This window comes from Biomphalaria glabrata, chromosome 11 (genome assembly GCF_947242115.1).
Source record: "Biomphalaria glabrata chromosome 11, xgBioGlab47.1, whole genome shotgun sequence".
NCBI classification, from domain to species: domain Eukaryota; kingdom Metazoa; phylum Mollusca; class Gastropoda; family Planorbidae; genus Biomphalaria; species Biomphalaria glabrata.
In genome coordinates this window covers 42,243,095-42,261,668 of record NC_074721.1, presented here as the reverse complement: position 1 = coordinate 42,261,668, position 18,574 = coordinate 42,243,095, and the positions used below count along the sequence as shown (strand labels likewise).

The 18,574-nt window shown below is 39.0% G+C and overlaps 1 protein-coding gene across 4 annotated transcripts in view; it reads left to right on the top strand.

Annotated features, from left to right (window-relative positions):
* LOC106052743 (A disintegrin and metalloproteinase with thrombospondin motifs 7-like) overlaps positions 1-17,329 on the top strand; it is a 50,098-nt gene extending 32,769 nt beyond the window's left edge. For all 4 annotated transcript variants that reach the window (XM_056004970.1, XM_056004972.1, XM_056004971.1 and 1 more), the window contains 7 exons: positions 3,221-3,272; positions 3,797-3,931; positions 7,969-8,151; positions 11,080-11,220; positions 12,273-12,413; positions 15,055-15,201; positions 17,029-17,329. In XM_056004970.1, coding sequence (XP_055860945.1) covers positions 3,221-3,272; positions 3,797-3,931; positions 7,969-8,151; positions 11,080-11,220; positions 12,273-12,413; positions 15,055-15,201; positions 17,029-17,228 — 999 coding nt within the window. In that variant the 3' untranslated portion in view covers positions 17,229-17,329. The remainder of the gene's footprint in view (positions 1-3,220; positions 3,273-3,796; positions 3,932-7,968; positions 8,152-11,079; positions 11,221-12,272; positions 12,414-15,054; positions 15,202-17,028) is intronic.
* The last annotated feature ends 1,245 nt before the right edge of the window (positions 17,330-18,574 follow it).

Below are 18,574 nucleotides of genomic sequence, written 5' to 3'. Positions count from 1 at the left end.
ACCAAAACCAATCCTTCTCTCACTCTTTTCCTTACTTTTCTCTCTTTTAATTCCTTTCTTTTTTTTCTCTCTTTTCCTCTCTTCCTTCTCTTTCCTTTTCCTTTCTTCTTTTTCCGTCTTTCTCTTTTCCTTCCTTCCTTTCTTCCTTTTCTCTCTCTTTTCCATCCTTCTCTCTTTTTTCTTTCTTCTCTCTCTCTCTTTCTCTATTTTCATTCCTTCTTTTTCTCTCTCTTTTCTTCCTTACTTCTCTCTTTTTCATTCCTTCTCTCTTTCTTTTTCTTCCATCTTTCACTTTCTTCCCTCTTTGTTTTGTCCTTCACTCTCTCTTGTTCTTCCTTTCTTCTCTCCCACCATTTCAAATGTTTCTGGGTTTAGTCTAGCCCTAAGCCCGCTCACTGCCTCTCCACCCACTACAACTACTCTTTCATTGGTAATAATACTTGTGTGCAGAATTAGCCAACATCGTCCCTTTTCCACCATCCAGAAAAATAAATGAAGCAAAACTATTATTACCGAATCCTTAGTTAATGAGGCTTTAATGTTCACCCCCCCCCCCACACACACACACCTTCAATAAAAGACATTGGGTTCTATAGATAAAGCAAATGTACGAAAACTCAAGTAATAAAAGAAGCCTGACGAGAATTGAAACAATTAAATTCCCTCCCCTAAATACATTGATTGCTATCAGTCGCTCAGCTCCATTAATACAGTGCAGAGATTGGATCTTTGGTTCAATTGTAAGTCTGAATCTAGGTCAGTTCAAAGGTCATAGTGATGTTATAGAATTATTTTTTTTTGTTACCAAGAAAAAACTAACAAAAATATTCTTTCTGCATTTCATTAGAGATTAATTCATACTTATGGATTAGTTCATACTAAGAGATTAGTTCATACTTAGAGATTAGTTCATACTAAGAGATTAATTCATACTTAGAGATTAATTCATACTTAGAGATTAATTCACAATTAGAGATTAATTCATAATTAGAGATTAATTCATACTTAGAGATTAATTCATACTTAGAGATTAGTACATACTAAGAGATTAATTCATACTTAGAGATTAATTCATACTTAGAGATTATTCACAATTAGAGATTAATTCATACTTAGAGATTAATTCATACTTAGAGATTAATTCATATTTAGAGATTAATTCATACTTAGAGATTAATTCATACTTAGAGATTAATTCATACTTAGAGATTAATTCAGTGTAGTCCTAATCCCATCTCGCTCATTTCTGCCTGTGGTCCCTTCTGGCCACCAACCAACTTCCTTCAGGCGTCTCGGTTCTGGGCAAGTCTCTTTAGCTGTCCCACGTCTTGCCCATCTGCTTGGCATCTGCTTCCAAAATCGCGGCGCCATGTATTCCTGGGCCGTCCACTCTTCCTCTTTCTTTGGGGAGATCTTGTTTGGCCAGCGGATCATAAGTATATTTCTCAGGCAGATATTGATGAATACCTGAAATTTTTCATGGTGGTTCTCCAGGTCTCTGCTCCATTAAGGTTAATTTTTTTTTTATACCTGACAACACAAGAATACATTTTAAAAAAATAGCCAGTTAGTTAATTAACTTTTGGTAATTAATTATTTTGCTTGTTATGTTGAACAATGGAAAGAAATCGTACTTGACAGATGTAGTGGTATAAGTTGAATTAGTCCCCTTGAGGAACCTGAAGCCCTAATGGAACATTTTTTAAAAAAATTAAAAAAAGACGATCATGTAAACATTTACCAAGATACCCCCTTCTTCCCTCCCCCTTTCACAACTGGTAGAGCAGGGGTTCTCAACCTGTGGATCGCGACCCCCTTGTGGGTCGATTGACGATTTGCCAGGGGGTCGCCTAAGACCATCGAAAATATGGATTGTTATTGTCTATTCTTCTATTGCTGTGTGGGTGGGGGGTCGCGGCAAAGTTGGAAATTATAATAAGGGGTCGCTGAGCAAAAAAGGTTGAGAACCGCTGTGGTAGAGGAAAGTGATAGGATCGTAGAGCATTGATTAATCTAAAAGCTAAATAAAAACAATTTGTAAAAATATTTCTATCGCACAGATAGACCAATACCATAGACTTACATCAAACTTTAGGATATAAATGAGCTATTTATAGAGGCACAATTAAAGTTCAGGAAATTCATAAGTTGCATTGGTCTGACCACATACCAGATACGAAATCCTACAGTATCACAATACCACAGTAAAAAGGTCCCAATTTCTACGGGGCGGGACATGTAGTCCGCATGCCAGATAATCGGGGAGCTGTGTGTAGGAAAGCGTTCTCAAAGGGTTCAATACAAGCGCTACAAAGACACCCTTAAGAGCTCCTTCTAGGAATGTAATATTGACATTTGCGGCTGGGAAGCACTAGCTCTCGATCGCTCCTCGTGGCGTGAAGCTGTGAGTGTCGGAGTCGCGAGTTATGAAACAAGAAGGGTTGCCAGCGTGAAACCGAGAGAAGAAGCAGGCCTACCTGCAACTGACCAAACTTCCCATGCCCCGTATGCGGCCGACTTTTTTTAAAGCGAGGATTGCACTTTACAGTCCTCTTTGAGTCGATAAGATGTGAGAAATGAGCTCATCCTCGATCACGAAGGAGGATCTATAAATATACATAAGGAAAAAAAAAAATTAAGTTTCCCTTTCAGACCATGCGGTCTATAGTGCAGATGTAGTAAAGGTCATCTGTTTCTGTGGTCAAGGTTAACAAGGGTGTCATGTGTCCATTACAACGACCAATCGCTTTTAATTTTACTCAACTAATGTAAGGTACCCCTTAGAGCTGGGTGCTCTAAAAATCCCGAAATTAAAAATCCCAGTCTATAATTCAATAAATTAAAATAAATAAATTGTAGCTTTTATATAGCGCTATAGCATGCTCAGAGCGCTATGGTCCAATCTCATTTGTGGACCAGTTGGGGGGGGGGGGGAGGATGTTTGGGAGAAGGTTTTCCGAGCTGCCTTTAGGCGTTCAGTAAACACAACTCTTCATAAGTAGCCAAGCCAAGTTCAAGCGTACTTACTTAGCCTCTCGACCACGCTTCCCAAATAACTGATCCAAACGCATTGATACAATTACACTTTGTTTTTGTGTTTTTTTTTAAGTATTTTTTTTGACTTTCTTGTTTAAATCTTGAAACAAAATAACTAATTTATCACACAGTTTATACAATTTTGATCGTTGAATTTTTTTTTAAATACCTATATTTGTTTCAGATCTGTATAAATGGACATTGTGTCAGCGACCCCTACGCTCCTCAGCTTGATGGTGTGTAGCTTAAAGATCTAAAATGTTCTTTTTCTTATTCACCTATTCAGAACTGGATATTGAATTTTTAAATTAACTAATTATGTTTTGGTATTAACAGTCACACACACTGTCACAGCGGTGCGATAATATGCAAATTATTTTTAAAATTATGTTCCTCTTAGATGAATTCATTGTAAAACAAATGGTCTTCAATTGTCATCAAGGTTTTTACCTTTACCTTTATCTATCCCTTAGTCTTTTGGACAGTTGGGGCACCATGCAAGATTCGTCGACCGTTTTTCTCCATTCCTCTCTTTTTTTTGCCTTAGAGCCTCTTTCCATGGCAGGCCCGTCCATTCTTTTCATGTTGTCCTCCCATCGCTTTCTCTGTCTGCCTCTTCTTCTTTTTCCTGGTGCTGTTCCCTGAACGTTCTCTCAGTAATACGTTCTCTTTATTTAAAAGTGTTATCTAAATGTTAATACTGTGATATTGTTTCTATTCTATGGTTAATGCTTCTCTGTTACATCTTACATCTCTCTAGAAAACTGTGCATTTGGAGACAGACCGAACTATTCTTGCAATATGTATATCAGTTTGTTTAAAGGCAACTGTTACTCTACTGGTCGCTATCAATCATGCTGTGACACGTGTAACAATGTGTCTAGGCCCGTGAAAGGTAGATCAAATACACACTCTTTCAACACTCTATTACGTCATACATAATGTCATACATAATGTCATACATGTCAATCCGTGTCTAGTAACGCTTAGAGTACCTTATATGGCACCATAGCCTGGTATGTTTAGACGGAACAGAGTGATTTAAAAAAAGAGGGCGTGTCTCCCTCAAGGCACCATAGTCTGGTATGTTTACACGGAACAGAGTGATTTATAGAACGAGGGCGTGTCTCCCTCAGGGCACCATAGTCTGGTATGTTTAGACGGAACCGAGTGATTTATAGAAAGAGGGCGTGTCTTCCCCAAGGCACCATAGCCTGGTATGTTTAGACTGAAAATAGTGATTTATAGAAAGAGGGCGTGTCTCCCTCAGGGCACCATAGCCTGGTATGTTTAGACGGAACAGAGTGATTTATAGAAAGAGAGCGTGTCTCCCTCAGGGCACCATAGTCTGGTATGTTTACACGTAACAGAGTGATTTATAGAAAGAGGGCGTGTCTCCCTCAAAGCACCATAGCCTGGTATGTTTACACGGAACAGAGTGATTTAAAGAAAGAGGGCGTGTCTCCCTCAGCGTATTTTTTCCGCAAGCTCCACTCCCCATAGACTGGCTTTTGGTCGCCTTCAATGTGAGAGTAAGGTGAATAGGTCTCTTCGCCTATCAATGTCTATAAAGTTGTGGTTCTGAGACCTAGATTTCTATAAAAGGCATGTAATGCTCCTTGAACCTTCCATCAAAGGTGCCTTCGCAAGACTTGTTTTGTTTTGTTTTACATTGTTTCGGATGTTCCTTCAGAGTTGAAGATAGTTTACTTCCTAGTCCAAACCTCCCCCAGGACGACGGGGGATGGGAGCGGGCAGGGTTTGAACCCTCGACCGTCGATAAATCCGAACGACAGTCCAGCGCGCAAACCGCACGACCAGGCAGCCATCCTTACCTTACCAATAACCATGTTCGGATGGAGTTCGGTTTAGAATGTAGAAGCACTACTTACGATCGGACTACAGAGCTGGGTCGGACACTTTTCCCGTATGAAGGAGGACTGCATGCCACGGGTCAAATAGTTTCAAGTCAATTTCATTTGGTTTTTGTACCTATTTGTTGATGCGGCCCGCGACACGAGTGTCGGAAATTAACTCTATCTCTCCGCAATTATTTTCCGCGCTCAAAAGGAATTATTTTTCTCATTTATATTTTACTAGCCTGTTAGGGTTAAACTTCAATAACGTTTTTCTTTTAATCAGTCAATGTTATAATTGGTAGAGATAAATGAATGCCCTTTTATTCAACACAAATCAAAGTTTATGAACCAAAAAAAAATAAGTTAATTTAATGGCGTCAAAGCAACGATCAGGAGAGAAAGAGAAACGGTGATTTTATACGAAAATTGACTTCCACACATCTAGATTTTGTGCGAAACTGTGGCTCAGTTCTTTTTCATTTAGTTGGCAACAATAATTATACTTCAATTGACTCTAGATGTCTCATAATATCTATTTACAGAAATGCAACAAGGTTATAACTAGCTTTCTTCAGCAGACGATCTCTCTGTGTTTCTTCAGCAGACGATCTCTCTGTGCTTTTATATATCCCAAGATACATTTTTGTTTTGTTGATTAGCGACCTCTAGTTTACACCAATAACTCTGTATTTACTTTTATAACCACACTAATAATAAGTAGGCCTATACAGTTATGTCCCTTTAATAAATAATACAAGTAAAATTAACAACCACTATGTTATCAAAACCAAACCAGGGCGGACTGGCTATAGTGGTATTCGTGCAAATGCATTGAATTGGCCGGTGGGACCGCCGCCAAATGGGCCAATTGGATACGTCAGTCAATTATTTTATATATTTACAAAGCTGTCTGTCTGTCTGTCTGTCTGTCTTGGTAAAACGTTTGTTTGCGTTCTTTCTTTCACACCCATTCTTGAAATAAGTTGAAGCTTTGCACAATTATTTATTGGTCTATACATGAGTCAATTTAAATAATATCAATTAGTCAATTAATTTCTGGTAAGGGAATTCAATCCTTCAGAATTCATATGTATGGCTAAATATGTAGGGTTTGGTCTCCTTGGATAAATGTAGACGATATTTCTCCAACACTCATTCTTGTATCAAGTGGAAACTTAAATAACAATTTATTGCACCTAACAAAACACGAATCAATTAAAAATAAGCCCATTACTGTGGCATGCATAACTATAGCTGTAAGTGTGGACTTCTTCCCTTCCGATACGTTTTATTTTTTTATTTTTATATTTTTTTGCTTGCTCCTCTTCTTGTTTATGTGGCTCCTTTTTCAAGTGTTAGTAGTTCAGTTTCTCTTTCAGACCTTGCAGTCTATAGGGCAGATGATGTAAAGATCACCTGTTTCAAGTGTTAGTAGTTCAGTTTCTCTTTCAGACCTTGCAGTCTATAGGGCAGATGATGTAAAGATCACCTGTTGCATTGGCCCACGGTTAACGAGGGTGTCGTGTGGCCAGCATAACGACCAACCGCCTTTACTTTTCCACAACTAATGTGAGTTGCTCATTAGAGCTGAGTGGACTCAGAGGTGTCCCTAAGATCCCGAAATTAAATTTCCTAGACTTCACCAGGATTCGAACCCACTTTACCACTCTGTCACCGCGCCTCCTACTCTTGAAGTAGTTTTAAAATTATTTCAAAATCATGTAACAAAGTTTTCTATTCAGATTAATTAAGATTTCGATTTTATTGTAGACTTTGTTTTATATTTCTAAGTATGGCCGAGAGGCTAAGTTCGCTTGAACTTGGCTTTGCTAACTATCAAGGGGGCTTGAAGCAGTGGCGTAGGAGGGGGGGAGGAAGGGGGAGAAATTGAAAATCCCCCCGGGCCTCCACTTGAGGGGGGACCCCCACTTGAGCTTTTTTACATTAAATATTAAATATTACGCAAAATGCAGCCCCTCCCCCCAAAGTAGTTAAGCCCCCCGGACTCCCAAATGATGGGAAATTCCTAGCTACGTCCCTGGCTTGAGGTTCGAAACCCGACTCGAGCAGAGTTGTGTTTACTGCGCGGAAAGGCAGCACGGAAAACGTTCTCCCAGATATCACCCCCCCTCCCCCAACTGGTCCACAAATGAGGTTTGGACTTAGCCTCGATCATGCTACAAGCATGAAAATTGCGCCATATAAAAGATATTCTTTTTTTTTTTTTAGAAATACAATACGTTACGTCAATAGTGTTAACACATGCATGAGTTCAAAGTTTTTTGAGGCTTTATCAAGTTTACATATTATGACGAAAGGTACGAATGGATACTTATGATATGGCACTCAAAAGGTTGGCCAATAGTAAGTAATGCCAGGCTGATTTAGACACCCAGTCCGCCCCAGTAGCAAATCTATACGAAACCATAATTACCAAGAGGGGTTGAGAATTTCGATAGTGCTCTGCTAAAAAAGACACACATTTTATAGTTCGTCCATCGTGGTTCGATGATGACCACTTTTGTCATCCAGGGGGGCTGAGGGCTTTGCACTGGGGTTTTATGCCTCCTCGTGTGGCTGGTGAGACCTATGTGAGCACGGAATGTTTAGCTGCACACTGGGCAGGTTATTCCAGCTGGATCTAGTGTAATTGATTTTGACACCCAGTCCGCCCCAGTAGCAAATCTATACGAACCCATAATTACCAAGAGGGGTTGAGAATTTCGATAGTGCACACATTTTATAGTTCGTCCATCGTGGTTCGATGATGACAACTTTTGTCATCCATGGGGGCTGAGAGATTTGCATTGGGGTTTTGTGCCTCCTCATGTGGCTGGTGAGACCTATGAGAGCCCGGAATGTTCGGCTGCACACCGGGCAGGTTATTCCAGCTGGATCTTGTGTAATTAACCTTCCTTTTTTCTCTGACGTTTTTCTTCTGCCAGAGCTGTTCTCTTGTCCTCGGCAATTAGTGCGCCATATATGCTCTATAAAATACACAGAGAATCAATAGTTCATAATTTTGCACACCAGATAATTCTCCATATAATTATAATTTTCTGTACCACTTTAGGCTGTGAATACGGAGACAGAATACTGTATTGTACACAAGATCACTGCTTGAATGCTAAAGAGGATTGCTGCGGCACGTGTAACTATGGCACCCCCTTTACCCCAATGTCCAGCACCAGAAGAAGCACACCAATAAGATTAGCCACGACAGCGAATCCACGTGTGATATTCACTCCAATTAAAGGTAGAGAACTTTGTTGATATTTAATGTGACGTATGAGCTCATAGTTTTTAACATTTAGTTCATATGCAATTCTTGATAGCAATGAGAAAGAGTTAAATGGCCTCTGATGTGCACCATTAATGTTATATATATATGGCTCATTCTGTCTCGGAAGACAATGGAAGCGCGCCCAGATGAGTCACTGGTTTTGGTTTCGTCTTAAGACTTGAGACGGGGCAGAAGAATCTGGATTGATCGATCAAGCCAATTCTGGAGCGGCGGCATGTATATGCATGTTTTAGGGCTAGCTGATAGGGCAGCTTTCTTTTTCTTTCCCTTGACTGAGGCAGCTTCGTTTGTTTTGCTCTCGGCGAAGTTTGTACCAGCTTGTGCAGTCTGTTTCCATGATGTCCGGTCTCCTCCCACCTACTTCCGTTGATGCCTGTGGTCCTTGGGTCTTGCTTGCAGGCATCTCTGTGGGTTGGTCTTGGGCGGCCCTTGGGTCTGACTCCCTCAGCAAATGACTTCGTAATATAAATGCTTATTCTCAAAAGCTACTCGACTTTGCAGGCGCTCTCAAATAATTCCTAGTACTTTCAAGCACTTAAAGGAATTTACTTATAAGTGCAATCTATTTGTTCTCCTTAGCTTTTTCTTATTTCGTGTCTACTTCTAGCTACACTTTTAGTTTTAAGATTGGTAGTCAGATATTTCTTAATTCTACTTAATATCCTACCAGCTTTTTATAAAAATCTCACTCGATGTGAAGATAGAACAGAGACCCAACAATCAAATAAGTCCGCCCAGGGGCGTAGTTAGGAATTTTCCATCATTTGGGAACCCGGGGGGGGGGGCTTGACCTCTTTGGGGGGTCCCTGCATTTTGCCTTTAGCTACTCCACTGGGTCCGCCTCGACGTTCCACACTTCGTAACTGGAGTGGTGGTCCTTACACTGTATTGTTGTGCTTACAGTACAAGAAGATAAAGAGATTTCCGGTGGTTAGCTCGGCCTCCGGGCGCCACCTATATAGCACGATCCAATCGTAGTTATGCTCGCTGCCATTGTGGAACCTTCAGACTGGACTTTGGTAAAGAGCTCCCAGCCCATGCCTGGTCGTTGACTAAATTCCTTGCAATTAATTGTCGGGATAATGGCGCTTACGGCGCCGATTACCTACTGGACTTTTTTACAAGGTGATATATATTGTAGGCCTGCTGCAGTATTGCCCACTGAAGAGTGACGAGAATATTCTTAGGGATGTTAAGGGCCTCGAATATGGCTGCGATGTCCGTTGTTACTATCCCCTCGTTTAATATAACAAGAAGGTATATTGTTATTTTATATTAGAATGCCAGTAGGTCGACTTCCACAGGACATCCTGTATGGCGATCTAATAGAAGGCAGGAGAGCCGCTGGTCGCCCACTTTTACGTTATACGGATGTATGCAAACGCGACATGAAGCTCTTCAAAATCGACACTGGCAACTGGGAAGAGGTGGCACTGGACAGATCCACATGGAGAGAGAACATAAAGAAAGGGTCACAGATTGCAGATGTCATACACAACAGAAGCAGAAAGAAGGGTGAAAATGCAACGGCGCCTGGTGATTATATATGCCCAACCTGCGATCGCAGCTGTGTATCAAGGATTGGCCTCTTTAGTCACACAAGAAGTTGCAAAGGGAAAAGATCGTCTCTCGAGACGTAAAATGCCACAGAATATTATTTCCATAGTCGCTTAGTCTCTAAACGTAGGCTCTCATATTTTGCTATCTTGTACAAAGCTTAAATCAGATCACTTTGTCTGTCTGCTAAAAAGTTTGTACACGTTTTTTTCTCCACACCTATTCTCCGAGCATGTTGAAACTTTACACAATAATTAATTGGCGAAGACAATACACGAGTCAATTAAAAAAACTACAATTAGTCAATTAATTACTGGTAGTTTATTCTTTTGTTTGATATAGAAAAGGGGAAATAACTTCTACATCGTTGAAAGATGTAGTTGCAAAGTGTGGAGTTCTCTCCCTTAGATAAGCCTTTTTAAAAAATATTTTTTTTATATTTTGCCTTGTATCACTTTCAGTTGTTCTTTTATAGCGAGATAAGGGTGCTTCCATTTTAATGACCATTGCAGCTTTTTCTCTCTAGAGAGAGATGATCTTTTCCCATTGAAACTTCCCAAGCCTTGATACAAAACTGCGGTTATAGGTTGGGCATCTGTAATCGCCAGAGGCTGTAGCAGTATTCACCCTTTTTTTCTACTTGTGGGGTGTACGCCATCTGCAATCCAGGACTCGACCAGGACCCTTCCGTTATGCGACCGTCACCGCGAGGTTCCATTGTTTTTTAACTTAGCATTCATTAGTTATTACGAGAAAAACAATCACTTTATAAGCTGTATAACGGAGGTATTGTATTTGAAATGTTTTATTTGTTTTCATTTTATTAACCTATGTTTTACATGTTTCGGATGTTCCTTCAGAGTTGAAAATAGTTTACTTCCTAGTCCAAACCTCCCGCAGGACGACGGGGGATGGGAGCTGGCAGGATTTGAACCCTCGACCATCGATAAATCCGAACGACAATCCAGCGTGAAACCTCACGACCAGGCAGCCATCCTTCTAAATAGAAGTTTTGTATCAATACAAGAAATCCTAGAATTCTCGTACTACGACAAGGAATGTAGCAAAGATTTGGAAATGTTGATCATTTAATTTTTGTTTTTGTGGGAACCTGAGCTCTGCATTTTACCAGTTCTATTGTTACATTCCCCAGGCCTCATTTAATTCTTCTTTTTGGCTGCCAAGCAATTATTTATTTTTTTTTTTTTTTGCATGCGCCTCTAAAACTAAAATCTTCACTTTGCAAAAGCCTCTCATTTTTTTGGGAGTAGTCAAAATATAGTCAAGTAATGCATTTTTTGTTTTGTTTTAAATGCTGTACAGAATGTGAACCAGGAGATCAAGACTTGAGACCAGAACTGTGTACTAACATTAGCGTCTGCCTGATACAGCCAGCACAGTGCTGTCACTACTGCTCATTATATTACACGTCTACAACTACAAGAACCACGTCACCCAAAACTAGTAGGCAATCTATTGGTGTAGTAAATGTCACGTTTGAACTAGCAAAATAAAAATAAAAAAATACTTTAAAAAAAAACGAAGCTTTTTTAATGTGTATCAATTAGTTTGGATCAGTCATGTAATTGGGAGGCGCGGTGGCTGAGTGGTAAAGCGCTTGGCTTCCGAACCAGGGGTCCCAGGTTTCTGGTGAAGACTGGGATTTTTAATTTTGGGATCTTCGGGCGCCTCTGAGTCCACCCATCTCTAATGGGTACCTGACATTAGTTGGGGAAAAGTAAAGGCGGTTGATCGTTGTGCTGGCCACATGACACCCTTGTTAACCGATGACCTTTACATCATCTGCCCTATAGACCACAAGGTCTGAAATGGGAACTTTTTTTTCAGTCATGTAATTAAATTTGTAATAGAGCTACACTAACAATAATAAATCTGCGATTATATATCTATGAATATATATATATATATATTACCAGTTGTTTTTGTTAAGCGCAATGTCATTCTTTTAGCACTCTCTATACGCTATGATCCTATCACTTGTATCGACCAGTTGGAGCGGAGGAGGAGTAAGAACGGGATATCTGGGTGGTCGCTTTTTAAATGTATTTTTTTTTTAAAGGGAACGACCTGAATTCCAACTTTTGGGGCTAAAAATTCTCAGACATCTCTAGCCAACGCAGTAACCACTCTGCTAGCGAAGAGTCTATGAACATGGAAGATTGTATAGTTATCTATTGTTTCTATTTCATGTTTGTGTTCACTAAGCCTCATACGCCTAATATAAGGGAGATAAATTCAGCTTATTCCACGACTTCAATCAATTACTATTTCTTTCCCTTTTTTGAGATACCTAACAAAGTAATTTATGACCAATAGTAAATGAACTAATTGGTTAATTCGTCTTTCGTTTTCTTTGTACCGACGTATGTAAAACAAATTAGGCAATTTATAGCTTCGTACTAAATGTTTGGTTTTCAGTATTACAGTGTAAGTTCCCTAAAACCGTAGTTGTTCGTAATTGATACTGGTCCATATCTCACGCCTATACTCTACAGAATGTGAACCGGGAGATTTAGACTTGAGTCCAGAACAATGTCTTAGCCCTAGTGTCTGCAAGACACAGCCATTACTGTGCTGTAACTATTGCTCGTTCTATTTCAAAAATGAATCAATTACCACACCAACTTCGCCCAAAGGTAAGACATTGATTTGTTGAAAATTCGACACTTAAACACTTAGTAGGCCTACTTGGAGCAGTCCTGAACATTACATTTGTACTCTGTTGGCCTAGTTGGAGCAGTCCTGAACATTACTTTTGTACTCTGTTGGCTTAGTTGGAGCAGTCCTGAACATTACATTTGTAATCTGTTGGCCTACTTGGAGCAGTCCTGAACATGACATTTGTACTCTGTTGGCCTAGTTGGAGCAGTCCTGAACATGACATTTGTACTCTGTTGGCCTAGTTGGAGCAGTCCTGAACATTACATGTGTACTCTGTTGGCCTAGTTGGAGCAGTCCTGAACATGACATTTGTACTCTGTTGGCCTAGTTGGAGCAGTCCTGAACATTACATGTGTACTCTGTTGGCCTAGTTGGAGCAGTCCTGAACATGACATTTGTACTCTGTTGGCCTAGTTGGAGCAGTCCTGAACATTACATGTGTACTCTGTTGGCCTAGTTGGAGCAGTCCTGAACATTACATTTGTACTCTATTGGCCAAGTTGGAGCAGTCCTGAACATTACATTTATACTCTATTGGCCTAGTTGGAGCAGTCCTGAACATTACATTTGTACTCTGTTGGCCTAGTTGGAGCAGTCCTGAACATTACATTTGTACTCTGTTGGCTTAGTTGGAGCAGTCCTGAACATTACATTTGTACTCTGTTGGCCTAGTTGGAGCAGTCCTGAACATTACATTTGTACTCTGTTGACATTTGTATACGCGTTTGTATTTGTATTCATATTGTTATAGCTCTGGTGGCGACTTGGGTTGGGTCAATCTTGTGTGCAGCTGGCATAAATAACACAGGCCAGCGCTTGGCGAATCAGGGCCGGCCTTAGGTAATTGGAAGCCCTTGGTGAAGTGAATTTGGTGGCCACCCAATAAAATATAAAATCGATGCCAACCGAAAATGTAAAATTATATATTGATCGTGACACACCAGGGACTGTGTTATTGTGTGTGTATAAATATGTATAGCTCCTCCGTCGTGGTTGAATATATACACATTTCTTCGAACTAGTTGTCAGATCCTAACTTTTAAAAGACCGTATATTTTTGTGCATCAAAAAAAGTATATTATTGTTTATCAAATAAAATATCAATCTATATAAAGGTGTTTAGTACAGAGAATGTATCCTCGTGATGTGTGCATTAAAGTTTTAAAATTCTGTTAAAGAATGTGACGTGTATATTGTAATCAAAGAATGCAAATTATTGTTTCGATTGTGTATTAAAGATTGTGTACAATTGTGTATCAAAGATTGTGTACAATTGTGTATCAAAGATTGTGTACAATTGTGTATCGAAAAATGTGTTTTATTATTTATCAAAGAGCGCACATCAAAGGATGTTTGTAATTGTGTTTCAAAGAATAGTTATCAAATAATTTCTATCGTTGGGTATGAAAGAATGTTTATCGTTATAAGCTATTTTCTTTTTATTTTGCTTTTATGCTTTGCACCCCTGCTAGAAATTCGAGAAGTACCAACATACAATAAAGAATGCTGCCCAGAATGGCCCAATGTTGACAACATGATCTACTTACTTGTAGAGCGAAATTTTTGGGTTTTTGGAATGACTACGGTCTTATGTCTCTTACTAAAGAAAAGTTGTTTTCGCTTTAAAATATTTGTGAAGTTAAAATACTCGAGATTCAATAGGCACTGATTCCTGTTTTAATTGCCCACAGCCCCCACTAATCACTTAACCCAATCTTTCTCATTAGTTGCTAAACATTGTATGCTCCATTTAGATACAACTCTACGCTTTTAAAAAATAATGTAAGCTGCAAGCCACATATCGAAGAGCAATGAAGGCATTCTTGATGATATTGTTATAAACCTGGTGGTGGCACAGATGGGGGTAGTGGTGTGAGTGTAGTCAGCCGATGCAAATCGCCCCAGGCCAGCGCTAGACGAGCGGTCAACCGTGACGAGTTACGACGGTCAGCCGAGACGAGTGTCAACACGGCGGTTCGGGAAGGATCGACGGCGGTCCGGGAAGGATCGACGTCGTGAACAGAGCTCAGGAGCGTCACGAGAGTTGTAGTCATCTGACCACCTAGAAACGTCGAGCGGCGTTCTGTCCGGTTCGAGAAGGCCAGTAGGGACCCTATATAAGAGCGGAGGTGTCGCAGTCAAGACGGTTCAAGGCAGGGGTTCAGAGCCCGGTTCACTACAGTCCGGTCGACTACAGCACAGTTTAGCGGTGTGGTTCTGTACGGAGCATTACGACGGTTCAGTGCGGAGTACTGTCAAGTACAGTTGAGACGACTGGCATCTTGATCTTGGTCTGCGATCGAGTCCGACACAACGAGCCTAGTGTGTGAAGTCAGTCCTGAACTGTTGAACCCAGTGCAAGCCCGGAACGAGACGGAGAGGCCAGTGAAAGAGTTGATACGGCGGTAGGGCTATTAACGGAGAGATATTTCTACAGTGTACGTGTTGCCAATTGTACAGTATTGGCTGTTATTTATTCAACTATTAAAGTGTTACGTTACTTTGGAGCCCTGAGTTGTCAAGTTCTTTAAGTTGGTGGTGTATGGTGCAGTTTGCAGAGAGCCTGGATAGTGAGATTCGTAACAATATATTATGTTGTTGTTTTTTTGTCTACAGAATGTGAACCAGGAGATCTAGACTTGAAACCAGAACTGTGCACTAACACTAGTGTCTGCCAGACAAATTTATCACTGTGCTGTAACTATTGCTCGTTACATTACAATTCTTCAACTACAAATACTACACAATCAACGTCCCACAAAGGTAGGAAATTTTGTTACAAAGTTTGTGTAATAAACTTAACATTTTTTTGAATGTTCATTCAGTGTTGAAGTTGAACTACATCTCAGCCCAAAACCTCCCGCAGGACGACAGGGGATGGCAGCGGGCAAGGTTTGAACCCGTGAACATCGAGACCGCCAAACAACAGTCCAAAGCGCATACCAAACGACCATGGAGCCATTCGTTTTATTACTTGTATTTAAATGTGACGTTTTAGTACTTGGCAGTGTAAGGCACCGATTTTCAGTCCGTATCTAAGTTCTAAACTTTAAACTATTCATTCGTCTAATAAACGTGTTTTAGAAAAGATACAAAGTAATTAAAGATCCTCTATGCACGTCAAGAATTCTAATCTCAAGGAAAGTTAGTTTAAAGATTGTACATATACTCTGATTGGTATATTCGATATAGCATCATATGTATCACTGTAAATCAAATACCATTATGCATTTGTTTTTTAAAACGTATTATTATATCTCAAAATACCCACGGGAGACAACAGCTTTTTCTGTTTCAGAAGTAACAAAATAATAAATCACAGTTTGGCGTAGTCATTTGAAATAATGTCATATACAACGCAGACATAACATTGTTTACTAGAGGTTGAATTAGCTCCCTTTTCGCTTTCCATTTGATTTTAAATTTGTGTACATTCGTTTGTTGTTGTTTTTTTGTAAGAGATTTGCAGCATTTTCTTTCGGAAGCCATTCGCCTGCAGTAGTTCTCTTGTACTTCTGTATGGGCAGCCTGATACATGAAATCGTCAGTAATGTTTTTAATGTATGCTATTTCGATTTTTAAACAATGTAATCTCCTTTACATATGTATCTATTGTTTTAAAGTGGTGCATTTTTTTTAATGAAAAAAACGGCTTGCATAATTAATGTAAGCCTAATAATAAAAACGGTTAACTTTCAGAAATCATAAAGTAGCCTATGCATCAGAGCTTTCCAAGCTGTCAAATATGAAATCAGATTTTCAAAAGATTTTCTATATAGAGAGAACTAAGTGTGACACACTGATAAAAAGACGGACTGACAGACAACACAAAACTATAGCGGCTTTCCTGCCTTTCGATGGCCAGTAATATTGTCGAAATAATAATAATAATAATCTTTATTATCCATTAGGAAATTTGTCTTACAATTTGTGCATTACACCAAACAAAACATTATAACAATAGAAAACCAAAATATTCATTCACATTTGAAATGGCTTATTGTTCAGATTTTGCTTAGTAGATATTTCGATCTACTTACTTAGGCTTAGTTCTTGTAAGTTGAAACAACTATCATGATGTCAGTTATGGTAGAAACGGTGTTTACAATAAGAAATTTTAATGAACTTTATAATAATAATAATAATAACAAAGCTTGTCTTCGAGTCCGAAGGTTAATGAGTAGTGCAGTATTTCACGTGGCTACGCAGTCCCAACTGTGACCTACATAATTTGCCACATTCAGCGCAGACATAAACATTGAGTGAGGTTTATACAAAACACGAAATGTCACGTTCCCTGTTTTATTAAAGTAATTTCTTCTTTAAAATAATAAATAAAAAAAAATAACCCATGAATTGGACATGTTTATTTGTCGGTATGCTGTCCAGTATGTAGCTTTGTAGTTTCCTTCCTTATTAGAGGTATTTGGCACATCGGCACAATTTAGGCCATGTCGTGCCAACTATTCCTCAAAAGAACTAGAGGTCAGCATATCTGAATTTGATTAAGTTGTACAAGAAGCAGTACTGTTTACAGTAGTGGAGACATATGATGAAAGTAATGTCTAATTATCTGTTTACTTTCAACAGAGTGTGTACCAGGAGAACCAGATTTAAGTCCACAGCTGTGTACTAGCCCAAGTATCTGCCAGACACAGCCATTGATGTGCTGTAACTATTGCTCTTCTCGTGACAATTCTGCAAGCCATCTCTCATTATACACTATTCGGATATATCGTTGTTTTTGCACTGCGTTCTATTTTCTTTATATTAAAACAAATGTCTATTAGGTAGATAGAGTACAGATGTCTATTGGTAAAGTACTTTATATGTCAAGTCCACTGATATCCCCTTATTTGATATTTTAAATAAACGCTCGTACAAAAAGTTAGTTTTTGTCTTTTCTTATCTTTATACCATTTCAAACCTTATATACACAACGATATCAATCATAATAAAGCATCTATCAATCATAATGAAACAATCTATCAATCATAAAGCAATCTATCAATCATAATAAAGCAATCTATCAATCATAATGAAGCAATCTATCATGAAGCAATCTATCAATCATAATGATTATCAAACAATCTATCAATCATAATGAAGCAATCTATCAATCATAATGAAGCAATCGTTGGTGTACTGTGCATGAAATAATAGACTTCTAAAACATTTTGTAGGTCATCTTCTAATTCTGGATGTAAAGATAAATTATGTTGCTTGTTTTTATTTCATTTAACAGTTTCAAGTTCTTTATATAATATGTGACCTTTTTCCATGAATAATTATTCTATAGTTTGCTTTCTTTCATTTAGAGTAAATAAGCTTTCCAATTTTATTTTTTTTAAATCATTGACCAGAAGTTATTCTTTATCACCTGTCCTCAAAACTCAAACTCAACTTCTAATTTGCCTTTTTTATTTATTTATAATTCTTTCAAAAAAACTTAAACCAGACCCAACACTGGACGGCTCTCTCTCTGCACCAGATGTGGAAAATTATGCTGATCACAATTGGGTTTGCGCAGTCATGTGAAACACTTCATTCATCTTTAATCTTCGAAATTGAAGACATTCATTGTATATTATTTGTTTGTCTTCAGTGTTATTATTACTATTATTATTAGAACTATTATACAAGCACAAACTGTGGCAAACTATAGAATTGTATTGATCAGTCACTCCAGATTCAATCTTTATTGTGCTTACAGGGAGAGGCACCTCTGTTACACCTTTCTCCTTTAAGCTCGCCAAACAAAAGATCACTTTTGGCATGCGGTAGTCTGAGCCAGCACACCTGATTGGTAGTGCTTCTATACTGTCCTCATCAGCCTCCAGCAGAACATGTTATTTGTATGGTAGTCCTGCCAGAGTATGCCCATTATGGAGCGGAGGCCCCTTTGATTGAAGAACCATTCAAATGGTGACAGCAACAGCTTGGTAGACATTGTTATTTGTTACATTCTCGCCTGGAGATGTCTAAAAACATTAATTGCAAGACAGTTATCATGCACTGGTTCAGCAGTTACCTTCATATTTGTATTTAGCTTACTTGTGAGCAACTAAAGGCATACAAGACCTCACTACTACCTATATGTCACTTAATTATTATCAGGAAACATGAAGTCTAGTCC